Here is a 24,778-nt window from a genome sequence, read left to right as displayed (position 1 = left end):
GGATAGAATGACTTGCAATTTCACATGGATGCGTATGACAGATGTACCAACTTAGAAAAAAAAAAAAATCTTACACATAGTTTTGCCATCTATGGTGAAGGCCGAGAACTTTTCAGACCACCCTCCTAAATTTATCGTATAACGCAGGGTTTGTCCAACCTTGGGTAATCCGAGGGCTGCATTAAAAAAAATATATATCCGAGGCCGCATCACAATGCATATCTGGTACAGTAATTTGGTGAGCAGCAGCAAAACAACGTCGATAGCTGAACAAACAATAACACTAATTGCGCGCTTAACATACATGGAGCGCCCGAAGCATGCGCGTTGGAACAAAACAGTGTGAAAACACTTCTTTCACACATCTGATATTTGAAAAACACGTGGATATATAGTGATGTAAAAACACCAAATAAAATTACCAACATCGAAATTATCGATTAGTGATAGAATTAAAATATGTAATACGCATTTGATTCAGATTATTTTATTTTTTCGCTTGTGAAAATCAGAATCCGGCCCGCTTTGGACAGCCCTGTTCTAACGTATGATCAAATCAAATTTTAAGCTAGCGTTTTTAACATGTGAATTTTGGGATTATTTTAATTGGATCCCGAGATGATTTAAGAAAAAAAAAAGCATCAAATGTCTTTTTTAAAATAAACAAATAAATAAAATAATCATAACATTTTAAAAATTCATGTTGTATTTCATTCTAACCATTAGAAAAGCATTCGCTTAATTTAATTTTTATTACATTTTTGTTCCCTTTTTTTTATGTAGGAATTTCTGATTGAAAAATGGTGTAACTATTGTTCCCCTCTTGACACTGCATATCTCGTACCATGTGACTTTTTTCTGTTTCCTAAACTCAGTTTGACAATGAAGGGAATTAAACATCGTCACGATAAAAACAGAATACTGTATACTGTATTTGCTGAGATCAAAAACACTAGTCTGCAAATTTTTTAAGAATGGCACGCAGCAGTACTTGCTGTAGGACACAAGACACAAGGAAATTACTATACTATAAAGAGGACAGCATGGAATAAGAGATAAATATTGTATCTGAAGTGAAATAAATAAAATTCAGAAAGTTTTCAATTGCACGTCGTATCTATCTCGATTATGGATTGTTGGAACAAAGTTGTGATGTCAGTTGTTTGTTAGTATTCATGAGTGTCTTCTTGAGATCTAATATCCTCTTCCTTCACATGACGTCGCTTTGTTCGTACCCTTAATCAAAATTTGATACCATGTAATAAATGTCATCATACAGCTAAATAAACCAATTAAAAAGTCTCATCACTAGCCAAAATTCATGTTACTTTTAATAATTTTATTAAATAATGAAAATAATAAAAAATTAAAAAATAATAATATATCTAACCTATGGCTATCGATGCTTGATCTCATAGTCTTATTTAAAATCAAGTAATGCTATGAGGCCATTGTGTGTCATTGCGTGTATCCGTTTTGCGAAAGGGGGAACCATGCTACATCCATATGAGACCAGCTAACTCACCTTCAGTTGAAAAGCCCTTGTAAGAGGGGTCCTCGTTTTCCATACAAAAAAAAGAGAAAGAAAAGAGAACGTTAATAATACTTCCCCTGCGCTGCCGATATCTTTCTTATCTAGCAATCGATAACATTTATATATATATATATATATATATATATATATATATATATATATATATATATATATATATATATATATATATGTGTGTGTGTGTGTGTGTGTGTGTGTGTGTGTGTATACACACACACACACACACACGCACTGCATGGTTTTTCATTGATCTATTACTATGCCACAATGACAACTATTACTTAATACTATTCTATGAATGTTGTCTCCCCCAAAAATAATCCTTTACGACTATAGGGTAGTTAAATATATACACCTAATCTGTACATTCACCTTTTCCCCAAATCAAAATAAGAAATTGGTTTTCTATTTCTTAAGAACGTAACTAAATAACTTCCTAAAAAAGACTTAATTATATTATTAACCAGAATTTTTAACTAGCTTCCTGATAAATGGAAGCAACAACAACAACATTATTTTACAAGTCTGAGTAGAGTGCGTCAGTTTCCAAACCATCACTTTAGTTAAGCGACCATGACCTGACATACTATTCATAAGACAGAAAAATCAAGCCACTCCTCTCTATCTGTCCTTTAGGGGGTGGGGGGGGGAGTGACACATTTCTCTTCGACAGGTTTAAATGAAATAGGTGTTCATAGTTCTAATTCAATTAAGCAAGTTTAGCGCCTTCCTTTACTAATCCAGATCGATAACACATATGGATAATTAATCAAGTTGTCTGTCAGTTGTATTTAATAATTTAAATCATATCGATTCATTTTAGGAAGTATTCCTTAAATAAATTCAATAATTCATGTAAGGGATAATGTAAATCATTTGGCTCTTTAGAATAGTTATTGTAATGCTATTCTATAATTGTTGTCCAGAAATATTAATATATAAAAGAAATAGATTTCTAGAATTGCCAATACTGGGATTATTATTATTTAACAAACCCGTTAACGCCTTGCTTGCTGTGAAACTGTCATTCTATTTACTGTAAGGCAATTTGCAGCAAATAAACACATAAGAGACGAACTTGTACTCGAAGATTTAATAAAGAATAAAAGACAGTTTTATAGAACACCTGAAAAATAGCTTAAGGATATATTTATTTGAAGTTATAAGTTATATCATACAAGTCAATAAATTGCTTTACCAAAGTAGCAAAACGAGGCTTCATTACCAGAATTGTCAAATAAAATCCAATAATTTAAGATACCAGAAAAAATCCACTGTCACAATCTTTGTGATATAAATCCTTTCGGTCTCAATGCCAAAAGATTTTAAATTTAGTGAGAATGCTAATACTCTACTTATTAATGTAGTAACACATTAATTATTGTTGTTTTGGATCTTAATCTACGTGGTCGTGCGTGTGTGTGATGGAGAGGGGGGGGGGGTTATATAATAAAACAGTTGCTCTTTCGCTCTTTCTGTGGCTTATCCCATACGGTAAACTGTGATATTTAATTGATGCCTATAGAAAAACCAGCATTAGTACATTCCAATCTACCACTGTTGCCGTCTTTAACAATCCCTTCTTTCGAGAATATTTTACTCAAACTGGTTCTTATTACAATGAAGCAACTTATTTAATACTTCACTCGCTCTTATACTGTATAGGGTAACTGTAATTTTGGGCCCGGCAGGATTATATTTAGAAGAAGGACCCATCTTTCTACCTTTCAAGAAACAACAACAAAACTAAAATTATAAACACAAAATGAATAAAATATGCGTACCTTAAATTTATCTCTATATAGATACACATTACAACTCCTTAAAAAAAATCCTTGCAGAAATCATATGATGAAGAAAATTAAGTCAGGAACGAAAAAAACGCGAAGAAATGCGAGTTTAAATGGACGCGAAATTGAGAATGCATTTTGAGGTTGTGTTGTATTGTATTGCTCAATTGTCAAACAAATATTGCACGCGTACTAGTGATTTCAAACTGAAATTCACAATCAGTAATAAAAGCAGCTGTTTTTATTACTGACTGTGAACTTTTAAACTGTTCTCTGTTACACAGGAACAGATCTATAAATAGATGCTGTGGTCTATTACACAGAGAATACATTTAAAAATGTATTCTCTGTGTAATATAACACAGGGAATACATTCTGTGTAATATAATACACAGAGAAAACACAGGTCTATTACACAGAGAATACATTTAAAAATGTATTCTCTGTGTAATATAATCTAATGTAATCTTAATCTATGTAAGATGCCAGATCAAATTGTTCAGTATGGCCATATTGAATTTCCCATACAAAAATTAACACGAGATACGTTTTGAGTACAGCGGATACACACGATTTAGTCATACGAGCACTTCTATTATCAGCTACTGATAAGAAATAAATATCATTATTTTAATTTTCACCCGCCAGTCTTTTATTATTATTTTTGTATAATTAACCACATGCGAACTTTAGAAATTAGTTCTGTATATTACCTTACTAGTTATTCTCACACTTAGTTTAAAAAAATAATCAGAAAGGATGAAATTAAATTTTAAACATGTCCTATTCCTGCACGAAAAGCTGCAAGTTCACCCCGCCCCCTCCACACACACACATACTGGTATTACTATGATTTCTCGCATTCCAATTTCTCTTTACAAATAACTTTCAGTAGAAACTACAATGAAAGCGTCAGCTCCCCCCGCACTGCAGGACCTCAAGTACTGTCACTGCAAGATCACAGAAAGTCGACATTGCCTATTCAGGTGAGTGCGTGTGTGTGTGTGTGTGTGAGAGAGAGAGAGAGAGCCAGAAATTGGACAGCTGCTTGGCCAAAATAACACACACACACACACACACACACACACACACACACACACACACACACACACACACACACACACACACACACACACACACACAGGTCATGTGTATTATATTTCACTCAACTAGCGTGTAACGCAATTAGAAAAAAAAATACCCCCCCCCCAAAAAAAAAAAAAACAAGAATAGATGTGAATTTAGCATGCAATATCTTAGAAGATTTTTGTTCACTAATATTATATTAACAAAAAAAAATTAAGGAAAAAAAAAACGGACTACTCACACGACTTGTAGTGTTGTGCTACGAGATGAATTAATCTTAGTAGCTACAAGACTAGTAGATTAACCAGTAAACTACGATATATAGCGAAGTTTATGAACTTACTGTACAGCGGGACCCACAAAAAACGGATCATTCGATCACTAGAGAAGTAAGTTTCATAGACTATTGATTGATAATTGCATTTCAAATGGTGTACACATCTTTGTTGTGCACACGATGAGTTCAATTCCTGTCTCAAGAGACGAGTAAAGCAAATTTATGTCTGTTAAAGGCACTTCCTCTTGAATTTTAATAGAATGAAGCGAGTCTTCTATCTTCTGTTGACAATAACCAAGTATCATTTCGACTGCTACTCAAGATTCGTAGCTGTAGTCGGACCATGTTTCTTCCCAATTAATCTAATCTTGGTGCCATTAGGACTTTGGTTGAGACATGTTCAGTATCTTCCGCTTCCTCCCCTTACTGTTTGTAGGCTCCGCAGGGCTTAAAATGAAGTAATGATGTAATACAAAGTAGGCAACGCACAGAATGGCCGATAAGTGCTCGCTGGATTTTCATTATTTCTACCGCATGACCGCTTCAAATAATCAAAGGGAATAAGTAAAGAATCTTCCGCTCATCGTTGCCGGAAGAACTTTGGATAGCCAAGGACATCTTATTCAAGTCGTAGCAATAACAACCAAAGAATTCTTTCAATTGAATCCAATGTTCTATTAATTGAATTTTATTTGATTTCAGCGTCCCATTGTTAACTGTTTCTTATAGCCACGAACAAATAAAATGATATAATAAATAACTTATAAAGATAAAATAAATAGAAAAATTATAAATGTAAAATAAAATGATTTTTCTGTGAAGAATGCAAAAACAAATGATTTAAACGCACAAGAAATAAGCATATATTAAAAAGAATTAAAAATAAATTAACTAGAAAAAAATAAACAGAAATGGACAGACGAAATATGCCATCTTAGAGAAATATAAAATTATACAGCAGAGATATAGTGAAGACTGAACCGACTCGGTCTTCATTCTAATATGCAGTGTTTTTCTCCGCGAAATGTGCAAACTATTTTTTCACCCGACTTGCCTGTCCGTGGTAAACCGGATGAAAAAACCCAATTTCTGGGAAGTAAATCCTGCCACTTCCATATGAGAGAAAGGTCTAAATCCATCGTATTAGTAATACGATGATGTTTGTCTATTATACTAATTTGCGTGCAGTTTATCGAAGGGCTACATGCAGCCTATGATCTTTTTCTGATCATAGGCTATATTTGAACCTGATTTGAAGGCAGATGTTGGCTAATATCACAAAGACCCATTTCCTGTTTGCTTTTTCGTTCATTAATTTTTTTTCTTTTGCCATTTTCAACATCATATTCTTAAAAAAAGTTACTCAACATTTTTCTTAAATTCTGAAAATTCGTACAAAAACTATTTTGATGTTGAAATGTATGTATATATTTCATTAAAAGCTCAAAATAATTTTATTGTTATTTTCTCATAGCAGAAAAATCGAGAACTCAGCAATAAAATAGTAAAACTGCATAACGTTCTTAAGCTTACCCCGCGCCCCATATACAATTCTTATACGCTGTTACTTCAATAACTTAATAAAATAAATCTTTCAAAGAACAAAAATTGTTTCCATTCCAGAAAACATGTTTCGTAAGAGTTTTTTTCTCCCGGTTTTTAATCCCACATACATGCAATTTACAGACAAAAAATCCTGTTGATAGCGAGCGGTAGATGGCGTTGTGTGTTGATGGTAGTAGTGTCGTGGTGGAGTTGTGTAATGGAGTACTGTGCCCTCCCCAATGCGTCTTACACTCGTTGGAGGTGTTATGTAATAATATTAATGGTAATAATAATTATCAAATATTTCCTATGTAACGTGTGATGAGCAAAATTTCTCGATATAGAGAAATCAATTACATATAAAATGATACGAAATAAATGACTAGTCGAGCCATTTCAGTGTCAAACTTATTTCTGACCAAAGTTTTTTTTTTCTCCTTTGTGATAGCATACCAATTATGCGGACATTATTTTAGCCGCCATGTGGCTGAATTCGAATTATATTTAAGTTTATGCATAAAAATTTATTTATTTATTTATTTACATCATAAATACAGTACGAAATTGACTGAAATCCCTCATTTTACTATTTTCAATAAGAAAACAGTTATGATATTATGTTAATATCCTAATTGTCAAAACTGTCGGCAGTATGAATGAATATGTTACAGTCATTGTACAAATATGATTGCCAGGTTTTTGCCGTGTTGCTAACTGCTGCGAGTTCTGTGCAGTCAAAGCTGTTGTCAATGGCACGTACATTCTCACAGTAAATATCCTTACTCATAATGCCTCGTTGCGTCACTGTGGCAAGTATTAAATAGACGGGAGTTTTCATTAACTTATGCTTTCGTTTTACAATTATTCGAAGCTATTTCAAGGAAGTTGACTCAATTACACTGCTGTAATGACGATTATGCGATTGGGTAAAATGAATGAACACACATTCATCTAACAATCTGCAATCGAATTAAAATGAATGCCATTATAGTTCTAATTTTTCTTGAAATCGGTATAAATGTAAATATAAATTCAAAAAAAAGTTCAACTTCATTTAGTTGGAATAGGAATGTAATTTGATCACGGATCTACAACGTAAAATATTTTATTAGGCTCTTGTTCATAACATAGAAAATAAAGATAATTTTGATATAGTTTATACTTTTTTTCATTAATTATTGCTACTTCAATAGCGTGTAAAATCCGGTAACTTAAGTCATCATCATTATAGAGAGCACATCAAGATTCAACTCGAAGTAAAAACAGAGACTTATGTAGCTGGAAAAGAAATAATAGGAAATGTCTCACATAGAATTTGCGTTAATTTATGCCTCCTTTCTTTATTTCAAACATTTAAAACCTATAAATAAACTTCTCTATACGGACTGCTTTTCCGAGCAAGCACAGTTTTGCATAAATGAGGTTGGAGATTTGAAACAGTGCAAGTATAGTATTAACCACATCAGATTCGAGTCTCGCCGTGTCATGGATGTTTGTATAAGTGTTCATGCCTCATTACTCACCCAGAGGTGGTATGATGTGACATGAGAAACACAATGTTGTCTTTAGAGCAAGGTTCCATGATTAGTTAATCCTGAACCCACCTAGAGTACGAATGGTGCAACTTTTTGTGGATAATGATGTTTTTTAATATCCATTATAAAATGATGTTCGATTTTAAATATTGCAACTGCTGAAAAATCATTCTCACAGATTATAATGTTGCTAACTTCTTTTGCCAAGATCATATGAGACAGCAGAAAATCCATGGACTGTTGCCAACTGTCCGTGACATTCCTGCTGATTTATAGGGATTATTCTTCTTCTATGCTCTTAGCACAATTTATCCTAGAGTAGGAAGAAAAGGGACATTTAACGTACATGGAAAGTAATTGCTATTCCGCGATTCCACCGAAAATATGCAGAGAGAATGCGTACTTCAAACAAACTTTTGCGTCATTTTCTATAGCACATCGCAGTTATTTAGCAAAAAGCATTCCATTGATTAGAAAGCAAAAGATCTTACTCTACTATATAAACAGGTATATAATTTTTAACAATTGAAAAAGTCCCTCCCCCCAACAGGTATTTAGTGGGTCCATGGAAGAGGGAAAGAAAACCTCGCAGTTTTTAAACCTGGAAGGATCCCGATCTCATTATTGTTGTTATTGGAAACGAGTCTATGTAGAAAGATTTATTTGAGAATAACCCACGGAATAATGGCACGTAAATCTTTCGGTACCAAATCATTCCAGATGTGCTCCATGACTCAATTCTTTATATTCTTCTTCTATTGTTATGCTATCACTTGACCTCCGATTAGGTATTACAAAATTTGTTTGTATAAGTATCTAGTTATACATATATAGATATAAGTTACCTTAAATAGGTAAGGTGGTGCATATAACTAGAGTGCATATCATATAATACATTTTTAAGAATTCAATGCATTATCGAACGAAAAAAAATTCCTAGGAGTTTTCCAATTACACAACAATTCATTTAAATACAATTACAAGATTATTTAACATGGCAGTAATAAGAGACGTGTGAAAAGGGGGAGGGTGCGTTTAATAAAAAAAATTCTCCAAAGAGGTGTTACAGAACATATAGAAAACAGTACGGTGATAGTTTTCCTAAAGAGAAATCTGGTATAACCCTTGTAATAACATAATACAGGAACGCAACTTGGATGCATCCAAAGGCGTATCTTCTTTTTCTAAAAAAGGTCAGTGTACGATGGGTGACACCAGGTCTTTTGAGCTTTGACCTACAGCTCACATGAGCAGCGATCAACAAAGTTTGCTCGAGTGGAGACGGAAAAAGACTTTACAAGCACGTTCTTACCACAGCTGGAATATACATAGACTCGTTTTACCGGTCTTTGATCAAAGAATACAGTCTTTCGTATTATTCTAATTAGAAATCATGCAAATTAACTCTTTACAATGCGAATAGCAAATTATGAATCCTTTATTAAAATAAACAATTGGAGGTAATTGACGACATTTTGAACCAGGATGTGAATGCAGTTATCATCATACGAAAAGGAATTTTAAAACGTATAAAATAATGCATTGTTAAGAGTTCATATTCATCAAACTTAATCATATTTTACATTTCGAAATCCCCAAATCGTACATAAATCTACAGCATTTATAGTCAGTCAACATTACAATCCTATGTTGTAGTTCTAAATATGAAAGATTAATAAATCTACGCTCTTAGTACTTTAGAAATGAGTAAAAAAAAAAAAAAAAGTTGAGAAGAAATAGAAAGCGTATTTACATTACGATCTTTATATGCAGCAATTTTCAAGAAATTTGAAATAAAACATTTTCAGAAAAGAGAGGTGAACAGGACGAAAGAGGAAGAGTGGTTCGACAAGTTTCGAAATTCAACAGTGAAAGGAGGTTGGCAGACTGCCATGTATTCTGGTATATTTAACAGCACGGATCGTTATTAGTACCAATTCAACAGAATAGTGTCTATCCATTATTCTGAAGACACTGTTTTCCTATTATTGCAAAAGCCTCATGATAGAATAAATCGCTTAACACGTTCCATTAAAAATCCGACAAATGCTTGTTGTGAGCAGTGTTTAAATACATATAAATGAAGAATGCAAATTAAAACAGCTAAATGATTCATGAAAGAATATTAGTTTTTATCATTTTTTAATATGGGATAAGGAATTTTTCTATTTTTTAATTAAGTATATATATATATATTTGTATTTTTATTTATTTTTACATAATTCGAAAACTCTGCTCTAGAAAGAGTAAATACGGAAATTTTACCAGCCACTTCAAGCCTCCAATGAAAGCGACGGGGGTCTCACACTAGACGGCGAAAGTCATCTCTCACCTAAAGACAATCACAACATCCATGCCCAAGACAGGATTCTAATGCGGAACTTGTTGGTTAGAGAACGCATAACCATGTCGGCAAAATGATGAAACATTATTGCTCAAACTTCCGATTTGATACCTCCATTTATTGGAAAATTACTAATGTGTGTGATTTCTTTGCATCTTTGGCAACAATTTGGGTCAGTTGTTTTCACTCAAAATAGCTAGAATGCAACACAGACCGAGACCATGAAACATTTTCATATTGTCCAGCGCTGATGTTTACTTTATTAGCCGAGTTGGATTTTTCTAAGGCATTTGATAGGATACCACACGAAAGGCTGTTGCGTAAACTGGGAATATGGAACTGGAATATAATCTATTGACCTGGATCAGGGGATGGTTGACAGACAGATATCAAAAAGTGGTATACAGTGAGTGTGGATCTGCCAGATTTAAGGTAACCAGTGGTGTACCTCAGGGTTCAGTCCTTGGACCATTGTTGTTCAATCTATACATTAATGACAACAAGCAGGGTCTATCATCAGATGTGCAATTGTTTGTCGATGATGCGAAGATAAGCAGAGCAATCAGGAATGCTACTGATATTCAGCAATTACAAAATGATTTGAATAGACTGGAAATCTGGACAAACGAAAATGGCTGTCAGTTTAATGTTAGTAAATGTCAAGTTATGCACTTTGACGTGATTAGAGTTCCAGTGACATATTATATTGTGGGGTTATGCTACAAGAAACTGAAGAGGCAAGGGATATTGATGGAGATAAGAATTTAAAGTTCAAAGGTCACATAGAAAAAGTTGCAAATATAACTCAGAGGATAATTGCTATGTTGAAGCGAACCTTGACATGTAAGGATAAGGAAGTAATTTTGCCTCTTCATAAGACTTTGATAAGACCACACCTGGATTACTGTGCAGATTTGGTCTCCCGGATTCCAAGGGAATAAAGAAGCGTGGAGGTGCAAAGAAGAGTTACAAAGATTATATCCGGATATGGGATTTAGATTATGAGCACAGGTTGCGAGTATGTGGATTGCAGACTCTGGTTAACAGGAGAAAGAGGGGTGATATGATGGAGGTCTATAAAGCATTTCAAATGATGAAATTTTTCGGCAAAAAAAGGGATGAGCTAGGTTTTTCTCACAGAGAGCGATGAGTGAGTAGAATAATTTGCCCTTAGGGGTAGTGAGTGCATCTAGTACAGTATTTCCCAACGTTTTTTGGATCATGCCCCAACTCAACGCCTCATATTTTGATGTCCCCCTCGCCGACAATGGTGAGTGTTTTGAGTATATCAGTGATGAGGTGACGAATGCAACATCATTTTCTAATTGCCTCCCAAAATATTCAAATTTCCCCCCTGTGGGGCGTACGCCCCACGTTGAGAAACACTGATCTAGCGTAAATGAATTTATGGGAAAGTATGAAAGCTGGTTTGGATGATTTATAGCCTCCCTCGATGAGTCCTTGACTCCCTGGAGGTCTCAGATAATAATAATAATAATAATAATAATAATAATAATAATAATTTTATTTATTAGCATAGTTGCAAGTCTATGAAGTTTTTGAGTGATATGTTCAATTCCACATGTTTCCTGATAAAGAATCATAAATCAGCTATCGTTGAACTTACCAGAAGACTGGACGTCAAGCTAAAGCTACCAATAACAATGGGAATTACATACTACAACATTCCCTGCTCAATAATTCTTCCTATTGCTATTGATTGCAGTAGGTACAATCAATGTACACTATCTCTAAAGTATGAAATATATTCATATAAATCGTAATTGGTCCATTATTCTAACATGACTATCAAAATATGCAATATTTTTATCTCTTTAAAGTTATTAAGTCCACGAAGTAAAAAAAAAGTCATTAATTTCGTAAACTATTCAGTGCGTTTAAATTGTTTGGTGTAATGAATAGCACAAATTCAGGTCATTACTGATATAAACATATTTGCATATCTTAAATATGTATCAAGGAAGGAAAGAAAGAAGGAAGAAATAAAATGCATAAGGAAATAATTGTATTTTAATTGAGAACATTATGATAAATGATGTTAATAATCATTTAATTTATTTAGGAACTGAAATACTAATCTCTAAAAAATTGTCCTTTCTGATTTAAGAGTTAATATTGAATGAAAGTAACTAGGGAAGTATTATTATTATTATTAAAAGATTCCAGTCCTCTTATTTATAGGACTTTTTTGTATGAGAATATAGATATCACATTGTAATTTGCACTACTTATATATAAACAGGATTTGTGGTATCGGATCCATTTGGTAGTATTGAGAAGCATAAAGAAAACAGCCAAACTAGTACAAAAACATCTGTTTGCCTTTAGTTTTTTTAAAAAATGTAAAGAATTTTTATCTATCAAAAACTAAACTGTACTAGTTTGGCTAATCACTAAGTTGGAAATATTTCAGATTTTCTACCTATTTAACAATTAATCCGTTCCAGTTTTTAAAGGTTAAAAATGCTTCAATACAACGCAGATGTCTGCTTTATTGGATTACTAGAAGGTGTATGTTTAAAGAGTCAAGTTGTACTCGTGTCGATAGTTGCTCTCTGCTCTTCTGTCCAAAGTTTATTCTTATGATCACATACTGGTTTAGTACGAAAACCGACCGGTGTAATCATGCAGCAACAATTTTTTCTATAACTGGATCGTTAACAATATATTAGCCTCTTATATAAACGATTTTATGATACACTTACTACAGATAAATGTTTAAGCATCTCCGTAGCATGGGAGGAACGACAGTGCACCGTGCCCTTCGAATGAAAAAATACGCAAGTTCAATTTCTCGTCGTGACGAGACGAATCTTTACCTGGGCTCTTTAGACTGAAAGTGAGTTAGTCGATCTTATAAGACGGTCAACAGTAGGATTTTTTCCTCTTGGAAAATCGGGAGAAAATCCTGTTTACTGATGTTTGAGTATATTGTTGATATAATTATTTCAACTAGAAGAGATTTATATAATTAATTATATACTCTGTATACTTCATTTCAAGTAGTAGATGCTTTTTCGTCGTCCAGTGGGGCTTATTGAAGACCAGAATGTTAGAGGCAGATCCAGAATTTTATTATGGGCAAAGGTGGCGATTGAGAAATATTAGTTTGTTATTTATTTATTTTTGTTAACATTTATGGTTTTATTAATATAATTTATTTCAACTTTTTTTTACTAATGATATTTAAAAAAACGGAAATATTTCTGTTATATTTGTAATTAAAATGGATACAAGTTATTAATCGATTTTTGTTCATGTTATTTAATTAGACATTTTTTTCTTTTTATTTAATTTATAACATTTTTTCTCCCGAATGGAAGAGGGGAAGCCCTATCTTTTCTCGCAACCGGTGTAGCATGAAAACATCTTGTTTAATCCCGAATTTTCTGAACTTTTGACCCACCCCATGACAGCTTTGCTTTTCAAACTTTTCATGGATGAGATTGCCATAAAAATAACTAGATATAATAATTAGATATGTAGAAATAAATACACCATAACCCACTTTATAAGCTACAAGTAGTTTAAATTATTAAATCAATAATAATAATACATTCATTGAGAAGTACTTTCACACTCTAGTAAATGATAATTCTCATTCTATTTACAATTTTTGCAACCAGTTTTTCAGTTTATACAATGTGTTACGTGTCTGCCTACCATTGGTAGAAACAAGAGTCCCACTCAAAGCGATATTGAGGAGATTTTTGGTAGTGTTGGGATTGAGATTAATGACGATACAAACGTATCAAGAAGTTAAAAGGCAAAGATGTCACTGAAGCTAGTCAAGTTAAGCTAGCATCTATGCCAGCTGGTGGAGCAGTTGTTTCTGTTGGTAGTGCTGAAGGAGCTACACCTAGTGGTCCTGCTGCAGGGAAAGAAGAACCAAAGACAGAAGAGTCCGAAGAATCTAATAATGATATGGGATTTGTTTGATTGACTAAATACGTTGTTAAACATTATTTTGTTGTGTTTAGTAATTTTGTACACTGTTGTACCATAAAGTAACATTAAAGAAAAAGTTATTTTGGAAGTAAGAAAAAAAGTCTAAATATTTTTCAGTGTTATTTATTATACATTTAATTGTATAAAAAAAATCATGTTTATAAAATTTCGGATATAACTTCAGTGGATCTGAGGACCACGATTTCAGAAACACAGCTCTAGAATTTCGCGTCAGTTACAAGTAACATGTGTAGTTTGTATTACGGATACTGGCCTGGGCAGAAAGTCTAGATTACAAAAATGAACTTCCGGATCTAGTTAAATGAACGAAAGAAAGAATGAATGAAGTCAGCACTTTCTTTTCTTTGTTAGTTAATCCTATGAAAAGGATGTATTTAAAACCAAAACAATAACAACAACAACAACAACAACAAAAAAACTACAAGCATCGTAATTAATTTAATACACCAGAAAGTACTGGAATATACTAATTAGCGTATTTTCAGAAATGGATAATTCAATTCATTAAAATAATTTGAATATTCGTTGTCCTCTGCAATTGGATATACACGCTCTGTCCAACGTATACTGTATAATTAGTATCGTATATCAGAATTTCCACTCCATGCAGAGAGAAACAGATACTAGCAGATGCTCGCAAGTGTTTCTCACTCTTATTAACTTTAATTATATGAAGATGGAAAAAAATTAAATGAAATTCGACTTTAATATATGATTAATAAAATCATATATTTAATTAATTATTTTTAAATAAAGAAATTAACTTTTTATAAATGTCTTTATTTTAAAATATTAATCTTAAATAACCATTATTTCTTGATCTAAAAATACAGCAAACTGAGATTCTGTTTTCAAACAGCAGGTGGAATGTTTTAGCACGCAAAATATTCTTATTCAAATACCATGCCATTTGACTGTTTTAAGAATACAACAAATTGATTTCCAATAAATTCTTTACTTATTTTAAACGTCATTTCTGTCCTAAATTTTGTTACTTAAAACACACACAATAATAATAATAATAATAATAATAATAATAATAATAATAATAAATGACGTATATTAATCATTTATTATTATTATTTATATTTATTATTATATTGCAGAAATAGTATCATATATCAGATTGTCAGAATTTCCCTTCCAAATTTCAAGAAGTGGGTAATGACAAAGACCGTACTATAACTTCGCTTAATTAACAAGCATATATCGGCTCGTTAATCACAGATTGAGAACACACCATAACTTTTACAAATTCATATTAAAAATTACAATTGAAGTGTTTCCAAATTACATATAGTTTTGTGAACTTAAATCTATCAAGCCGGGGGGGATGCTAACAGATTCTCCCTATAAACAATATAAAAGTGATGCTAACTAAACAAAAACCAGCTGTACAATGACTGGTATATAACTGGAATCAATGATATGACAGGCGTTGGATTTTATATTGCATTTTAATTTTCTATAATTACAGTAATGTGCTGAATCAAGTCAAATGCAGTTCAAAAAGAATATATGAAAAAAAAAAAAGTATAACAAGAAAAAATATCGTGGAGCTCAGAAACCTGCTAATATTGGGCTAGAAAGAGAATGGGTCTTTAAAAGCCAATATTCACAATCACAAAGAAAATTATGGGATTTACTTCATTTCGGTACAAAATCTGTTTCAGTTAAACTGGTATACATTATTTTAAACCTGTTTGATATCCAGGCACCTGTTTTAACGTACCAGTTAACACGCAAACTATGAATTACAATCGTGCACGCACCAAACTAAAGGCTGTTCAAATTCGAAGTGACACGCAAAACATCTGTGGTCAGCATTGCATAATAAGTAGGGAATAACAGCCCGAATTTGAGAGAAAAGAGAGAAATAACTCCTATCGTCACTAGGGGAGCTAAACCTATATTATGCAAATACTCTTTCTTACCTCTGTATACCTGTCTCTCAGTTTCCTTTTCTTCATTCCAGTTGCACCTACTGCGCCCGTAAATGCAGACGCACGGCACACTGACAACTCGCCATTCGGCCCGTCGCTTGTTGAACTACTCGAATGGCCCTACGCTACACAGCCGTCTTCTGTTAGGACTGAACCGCCACGGTAGAGTAGACCGTAGGCTCTAAGGCAACGGACATAGTCCATTTTTCCAAGGGGTGGTGACAGCAATGACGTAAAACTGGAGTACAATGAAGTGTGAGAGTCGTGTGTCTGAGAATGTTACCCCAATAAGCGAGGTGCAATATTATTGATTTTTTTTTTTATTGTTCTACTTGGTAACAAGAGGACAAAAGCCGTAGAATATCAGAGGCGCCCCACCAATAAATGGCTACCAACAAATGAAATAAAATTAGATACCAACTAGTTACCCAGAATGAAGTTTAACAATAAAATCACTTTTTTCTCGGTTTTTCTTCCCCGAATTTACTTAAAAAAATTAGTTTAATATTATTCAATGAATGGTTTGTCTTGATAGTAGGAAAATTGTGCCAGAATTCTTCTGAGTTCTGTTGTACTCGGAAGAATTCTTTATTTGTTTATCCACCTGACATTTGAATTCCCACGCAATGGTAGTCATAAAACTGTTTGAATTTCTCTACAAATAATGATTCACGTAGTGCTCATCATGTGCTGACAGTAAAACAAAAGACTTGACAGATAAGTTGCTGCATGTGTGTGTACAGTGTGTGTGTGTGTTTGCATAACATCGCATACATTTTGATAAATTGCACAGATTTGATAAAAGTCTCTTTTGATGTTTTAAAAATATTATGCAATTGTAATGTAAAGCGCAAACAAAAAAATAAATAACCAATATAATATTCCTTTACGAAATGCATTTATATCCTTTTAAATTGATACAAATATATCTCATTATAATTAGCAACGACCTTAATAGAAATATTAAGGTCGTTGCTAATTATAATGAGCTTAATAGAAATATTAAATTAATTAATATTAATTTAATTATAGTTTAAACAATTAATTTTGTTCTCGAGTTAATTTCGTCATTTTGTTTTCGAGTTAATTTCAAGTTATTTTGTTCAAGTTAATTTCTGAATTTCGTTACGCTCGATTTTGCCAGAGGGCGCTCGTATTTCGTGTATGTCTCAGTTCCCTCTTGCGATCTGAAAATTTGGATAACTGACAGGAAACAATGCTCATATTATATGAGAATGCTTTATATTACGTTCTAAGGTTATACTTAGTATGGTTTAGGGTGTGTAACATGACAATGCAAATTCGTTTAATGTGAATGTTTGAGAAAAATGGCATTTATTAAATGAGTAATAGATGATTGTTAGTTTTAAATGATGAAACATTAACGGCTGTTTTAGTTTTCCTAGCAGCGTATGATTTTGACCGACTCTAGGCACCAGCAAACTAAGCATGCTCCATGGAGAGTGTTTCTAAACTTGGGCAGCACTTTAAAGAGCGGTATTGCCCGAATCAATCTTAGACGTCGGGCAATCCAGTTTAGGTGGACATTCAGGAAGGGTACATAACAACTGGCGATGGTCAGCTGGGCGATAGCGAGCTGGGCAACGGTTAATTGGACGACCGTCATGTGGACGAAGAAACTTACAAATTTTTGCAAAAAGAGGGAGTAGAAAGTAAAAAATGTGACATCCACAAATAATTCATTCATGCTTTGGCTTCACATTAGTGAAAGTCACTAATGTGAAATCAAAAATTAATATTCTCAATTATATAAACGAAAATATTTATTAACTAGCTTTTTTGTATGTGAAATTTCAATATAACTTCTATACAATTTTGTAATTGTACACAATAAAAACAAACTTAATTATAAGAGAGATTTTTCAAATTTTATGTTTATACCGTTCTTTTAACTCGTTTCTCAAAAAATAAAAATAAAAATAAAAAAATAAATAAAAAATAAATTTACCAGGTAGTAGATCAATAGAACAGCATTGCATATTTGATCTATTATTTTGTCGTTCTATCCGTCGCCACTTGGTCATCGCCCAGTCGCCTTCGCCCACTTGACCGTGTCCCTTCAGAAGTCGCGTGAGATTCTTTTGCATAAAGTTTATTGAATAACAGCATATTAATAATAAATTGTAAAATTTCATTTATAATAAGACACTCTTTGTCTCATGCAACTTGAGGGATTCCTTGGATGGATGATGTAAGTGGAGTAATCACAAGCATGATAATCTATGCTAACAATCATTATTCTGTATTCAAATCCATGAATTATAACTTTAAAATTTCGCAAGCAATTAAAATCTCTAAACTGAAATTTAATACACTTCTAAAGGCTGTTTTAAAATTTCCGTGGGTGATCATAGAATAACAAGTCGGTCACAAGTAAAGTGCTCATATAAAATTAGGTGATTGTATTAATTAAAAATATTTTTTTCAATATTGAGCTTTACATTTTTATTTGAGTAATAAGGCTCCTCGTCAGTAATAAAGATTTATTCGCTATGTCATTAAAAAAACACTGCATGATTAAAAGAAGAAATATTGGGATTTAATTGAATCCCAATATTTCTGATGAATTGAAAATGCAATTTTCACTTCCCTATTCGAGTGATTCTCACTTAAAAGTTACCTGGAAATTTTTCATATGACTAAAAGGATATTCTAAATAAATAAAGAACTCTTTCGTTGGACCGACGATTTCTGGAAACAAAAAAAGAATAAATAAATTAATATTATTTATTTATTCGTTTAAACCAATTTTGAATAATTTGAAGTTGGGCCAATTAGCAATGTCTAATAAGGAATGCCGATTAAATGTTGATAAAAGTGTTTGATTAATATTTTCAAATGAAAATAAACGTGTTTTTTTTTTGTTTATTTTTCATAATAAAGTAGCCATCAACCTTCTCAAACAGTATGATTTCCCAAGGATAATGTCGCAATATTTTTTTTCTAATGATTCATTTTCACTTAAATTATTTATTAAATTATTATTAATCCTATTTATGAAGAACAATTTTTATCGTTAATAGAGAAAGTACGTGACTGGCGCTAAAATAAAATAAGTCAAAGAAATATAGTAACGCTTGTTATTTCCCAAATTGAGTAAACAAGTTTGGACTCCTTTAGCCCTAACATTTTTAAGACAGTTCGGCAGCCAATCTACCTTTCAAACATTCACTCATAATAAGCTCAAGCTATCAATGAATCAAAACTTTTCAGGGGAGAGAGTCAGAGTACTGCTGCCTTCTCGTTGCTTTAACCCTCACAAACTGTACAAACTGTATTGTTTGTTTGTAATACAGTAGTGGGAGTTGTACGTTTTTTTTTTTTTTTTTTTTTTGATGCTGGTCTAGGAAGAATAAAACCTACTTTTCCATGTCAAATATTAACTAACTCAGTAATCGGCAGAAGAAAGACTTAGAAAAAGTTCCTCTAGGCGGCGAGTAGAAGTCGAACTTAGAACGGCCTTTCTTATGTGGTCTAGCAATGGATACAAATATCCTTTCCACAGGCGCTTAACAAAATAAAATAATGTTAAATAATTTTTTTTTTCAGATATAATTTCTAGAAAAATTTCCATTTTACTCCTCTAAATAAATATTAATTTTTATGGCTATTTTGTTTATTTTCGTTTACGTTTTCTTTTCTTTTATGATGTCATTAGCTTTTTACTCAATTTTTAGGGCATTACTGATGTTTTAAAGATAATATAGATATAGAAAATTTAGTAAAAAGCCAATAACATCATAAAAGGGCCACTCCTAAACAAAAATAGGCAAAATAGCCATAAAAAATTAATATTTTTTTCAGTTCAAAAAATATTTGTGACGTGATTTGGACGTCAATGCAAAACGTTTGGAATGTTTTAGGTTGGAGACCAAATTTTAAGTAGCTCTGTAACGTGAGTAGAAGGAGGTGGCATTCTCCTTTACCTTAGAAGAGACTTCAGTTTGATTCTCATCATGACGGTCAGCAAATCTTTATATGGACTTTTCAAATAAAGATGAAGCTGTTTTTCAGAAATTTGAGATTTTCCTTCAGGAAAACAATCAAATTGGCCTCAGAACACACAATTAATAGAGTAATAGAGAAAATGTTTGTGGTGATGATTTTGTAGGATCGGCCTTCTGCGATGAGTTCTGATACTTCATGGAGATTGAATATAATAATAATAATAATAAATAGAAGAACTAGATATTGTGATATTAAACTGAGTATATTATTATTATTATATTATTATTATTAAAAGCAACCTCCGGGAGTCAGGGACTCATCGAGGAAGGCCACATATCACACGCACCAGCTATCATACTTATTATTGAATTCATTCACACGGCTTGCATTCACAACATCCAAAGGCAATTCATTCCAATCACGCACCATCCTCTGAGAGAAAAATCTAGCTCTCACACCCTTTTTAGCGGTATTCATTCTCAACTTCACCCTCCATAAATTGAAAAATTCCATCAATTGAAATCCTGTATGACCGTTTCAGAAGTTTATGTCTCAATCACACCATCCCTCTTTCTCCTGTTTGCTAGTGTCTACAGTCTACAAATTCTCAATCTATCTTCATAATCAGTATTCCGCAATCCTGATATCATTTTTAACGCTCTCCTTTGCACTCTCTCCACTATATCAGAATCACAACGGAAAACACGAGACCAGACTTGTGCACAATAGTCCAAGTGAAGTTTTATCAAAGCCTTTTAAAGAGGCAAAATGACATCCTTATCTTTACATGTGAATGTTCGTTTCAACATTGCAATTATCTTTTGAGTTGTGTTCGCAAATTTTGCTACATGGCCCTGAACTTCAACTTCCTATCTACTAACATTTCAAGATCCCTTGCCTCATCAGTTTCTTCTAGCATAATCCCACCAATATAATACGACATTGGATATCTAATCACGCCGAAGTGAATGACTTTACATTTACTGACATCCATTTTCCCATGCCCACAATTCAGCCTGTTCAAATCATTCTGCAAATACTGCATATCGGCCACATTCTTGGTTACCCCCTGCTTCATCAGCAAAGAGCTGTATGGCGCCTGTCAAATCCTTCCCAATATCAAGCCCAATATATATATATATATATATTGGGCTTGATAAAATATATATATATTTCCCCCCCCCCCATCTGGGCCTTCTGAAAGCAGATACTGAATGTCAAACACTGCTTATAAGACATCGTTTATGTATTGAAATTAAAATCCACTAAAATATTGATATGATATTGCTTTTTACTTATACTTACAAAATACAAATTGGAAAAAAAAACCAACTAATTTCATTGTATGCTCTCCAGAATTCCTTTATTTGACGCTCATTACAGTTTAGGCAATGTAATGATATTAATTCAATTCCAGAGATGTCTATAGCCTGTTCAAGATACATTTGTAACGATACATCTTTCATTTAGTGGAGCATTAACGTGGAGATTGATTACTGGGAGAGGGGGGGGCGTGATGATTGGACAGGCATATTTTAGGTTTGTTATATATATATATCTTCCTTCCCCCCCCCTCTTCCCAAAATATTTAAAAATTGCTGTGGCAAAAATATGATAAATTAGCTTAGAGTAAGTCATGTGAAACATTTTAATGCACGTTGTCTGTACCTAATATACTCTACCTTCCACAACATTTACTTCTCCTAAAGGGTCGATGAGAAAGAAGATTTCCGAAATATAACCATTCAAAAGTAAAAATAGTGTTTTAAAAAACTTCAGAAATGAATGAAATCTTGCACATCAGTTATCGACTCAGTAACTTGTTCTTGATAGGAAGCCGTAATGGCTTTACGCATAGCTGAGCAAGTGAAATGTGTCACTTCGTATACAAATACACAATTTAAAAAAAATTCTGTTCATCTATTGCAAAGGAAGTAGTTACTACTAGGAAGTGTAAGTACCACAAAGAGAACAATATTCCGTAGGGATTACCTCAATGGGCTATAATAGGTTTATTAAGGATTTTTATAAACAAAGTTCCATAGAAATAATCGTCTCATTTTAATAAAAATTCTCATGAAACAAAAATTTCACTAAAAACAATTCGAGTATTAGGTTGTTAGTTCGAGCGTCATAATGTAGATTCTACAAAAAAGTCGTGATACCATCTGCTCTTGACGACAAACTTTCCGAGGTCCACCTGCCAGGGGATTCTTGGATGTTAATTTTAATACTGACTGAATAAAATATTGACGATTATGTCAATATTTTATTCAGCAGGTGAAAGCTTTCAGAATGATTGCCTACAGCAAAACCAGCAAGTGTGATATTGATGTGTAATAAAAAGGAAATAGGAGTTTTCACAGGCATTCACTAAAGATATTTCTCGGCGACGAACATGTTAATACGGGAATATAATTCAAATCTGTGTACATAAAAATGATCATGTAGTACGAGTATTTGCTGTTTAAAAAAAGAATCTGAAAACATGAACTATGTTACTAAGTAACCGCACATGTTTATATTTTGCAGTAAGTTACTTTGAGTGCTTCAAACCTTGAATAAGCTATACTTTTTTCTGTCCATGAAGTCATATGAGAGTCTTTAGGAAGGTGAACCTTGTAATGGCCATCGACAGTGACAGAACTGCAGTTTTTCAATACCATGACGATTCCATTGCCACAGCTTTCTTTCTCAACAGTACAGCCAGCCACTATTCTTTTCTTTTCGATTTAACATATTGTTTCTTTAAAATCACGGAATGGTTTAAACAACAAAAACAAGATGGTTTATTTTCCACTTCACTTTAATCATATTCTGGAGTCTTCAGTTTACTTGTTGCGATATGAAAATATAGTATCACATTGAATTCTGAAATTGCTCAAAACATTGCTCATGGGTGTTGGATCAACATACATAAAACAACTTCGATCTACAAGGACACCGTGGTTTACTTTAACGATATTGTAATTTCATTTACGTTAAGGTTCATGAAATCACTATGATTCGGTCGAAATCAGAACATCAATGAAATCAGATATTTTTACAGAAATGAAAAGCCACAACAAAAATTTCATCACTTGGAAAAGAACCATGTTAATAGAATGCAATGGATATTGATTAGTTTTTATATTATTATTATTATTATTATTATTTATTAATCATCATCATTATTTTTATACACTCCGGTACTATTTCCGAACGACTAAAAACAGCAATAAATACACCTATTTACGAACAGAGGAAGAGAATTGACATTCAGAACTAAACCTATAGCACAATTACCAGCCATCTTTAAACTTCTTTAAAAAGTAATATTCACAAGACTACAAAACTACTTACAGTAATATACCATCATCTCACAAAAGCAGTATGCTTTCCAGAAAACGAAAAGCACAACCGTGTTATTAGAGGATATTTCAAACACACTGAATAAAGTGATTGATAATAATTCTGTATCCTTATACTTCTTGACCTAACCAAAACTTTTGACCATGAAATATTGCTCACCAAAACTGCCTTCAGTCGGAATAAGAGGGCCACTGCATATCTGATTTAGGAACACAGAACGCAGGTAACGAAAATAGTGTCATAGCCAGAGAATACGGATACAACACGGAGTCTCTCAAGGATCAATATCATCACCCACACTCTTCTACATATACAAAAATGACATTCACAACTTGGCCACACAAAGTCAAATATATCAATATGCAGATGACATTTCATTACTAAGTCCACACATGCGTTAACATTGTGCTCTACAAAGCACATAATATAAACAAAATTGCAATCTCCTTCTTCCACAATTCAGTTATAGTAAACAACACTAAAACGCAATGGCTAATTATAAAGAATCCAGGTACCCTACTCTGATGACACACACACACACACACACACACACACACACACACACACACACACACACACACACACACACACACACACACACACACCCCAGCGAATTAAATAAAAGCAACTGTCAGGGTTTCGAAATCACACCAGTAACACATGCTAAATACCTTTGTCTTTACATAGAGGAGCCACCTTAATTGGAATAAACACAGAGAATATATATATATATATATATATATATACCATCAACGCCATCTACCGCCAATCATCACCAACAACAGTATTTTTTTGTTTGTAAACTGCGTGTGTTCTTAAGGCCGATTTGTCTGTACGTGGGAAATGAAAAACTCGAGTTTCCGGGAGAAAACACCTGTTATCTCCGTATGAGATCGGCTAACTCACCTTCAATTGAAAAAGCCCATATAAGGATTCCCCTCGTCACGACGAAAATCGAACACAGGTCTTTTCCAAACGAAGGGAGCAATGCTCCTGTTCTTCCAATTGCGCTGCGGAGAAGCCATGTTGATGGTAGCAGTAGGTGGAGGAGTAAGTAGGGAAGACGGTGAGTTGTGTATAGCGGAGAAGAGTGTTCTTCCATGATGAGTCCCTTGGTGGTGTCGTGTAACAACAACAACAGTAATAATAAATTATTTAATAACTTCAGATTCTACTTGGCTGCAATTCCACATGGGTTCATATATGCATTCTGTTTGTCTATTTTGAATAGTATGCTCTAATTTTCATGGTGATTAGTATTCGAATTATGTTAGTTGTTCCAGCTAACAAAATATTAACAATAATAAACTTGTACTAACTAAAAAGTATTATTATTATTATTATTATTATTATTATTATTAATTTATTATAAATAGTTATTATTATTATCAAATAA

General features: G+C 33.0%; 1 protein-coding gene across 2 annotated transcripts in view; it reads right to left on the bottom strand.

Moving 5' to 3' along the window:
• Window positions 1–16,192, bottom strand: part of LOC150097480 (uncharacterized) — a 121,420-nt gene extending 105,228 nt beyond the window's left edge. Inside the window, exon 1 of one of the 2 annotated variants that reach the window (XM_090407363.1) lies at window positions 16,054–16,192. Coding sequence is in view for 1 of the 2 variants with exons in the window: in XM_090407362.1 (XP_090263488.1) it covers window positions 1,391–1,416 (26 nt within the window). In the remaining variant the exon portion in view is untranslated. Of the gene's footprint in view, window positions 1–1,390; window positions 1,497–16,053 lie in introns of those variants that run through there. The other variant, XM_090407362.1, reaches the window with a different exon arrangement.
• Window positions 16,193–24,778: the final 8,586 nt, after the last annotated feature.

Source organism: Typopeltis vanoorti, chromosome 17 (assembly GCF_054136105.1).
Source record: "Typopeltis vanoorti isolate ZY-2024b chromosome 17, IOZ_Tvanoo_1.0, whole genome shotgun sequence".
Classification (NCBI taxonomy): domain Eukaryota; kingdom Metazoa; phylum Arthropoda; class Arachnida; order Uropygi; family Thelyphonidae; genus Typopeltis; species Typopeltis vanoorti.
The sequence above is the reverse complement of the archived record's forward strand: the minus strand, read 5'-3'. Positions and strand labels throughout refer to the sequence as shown.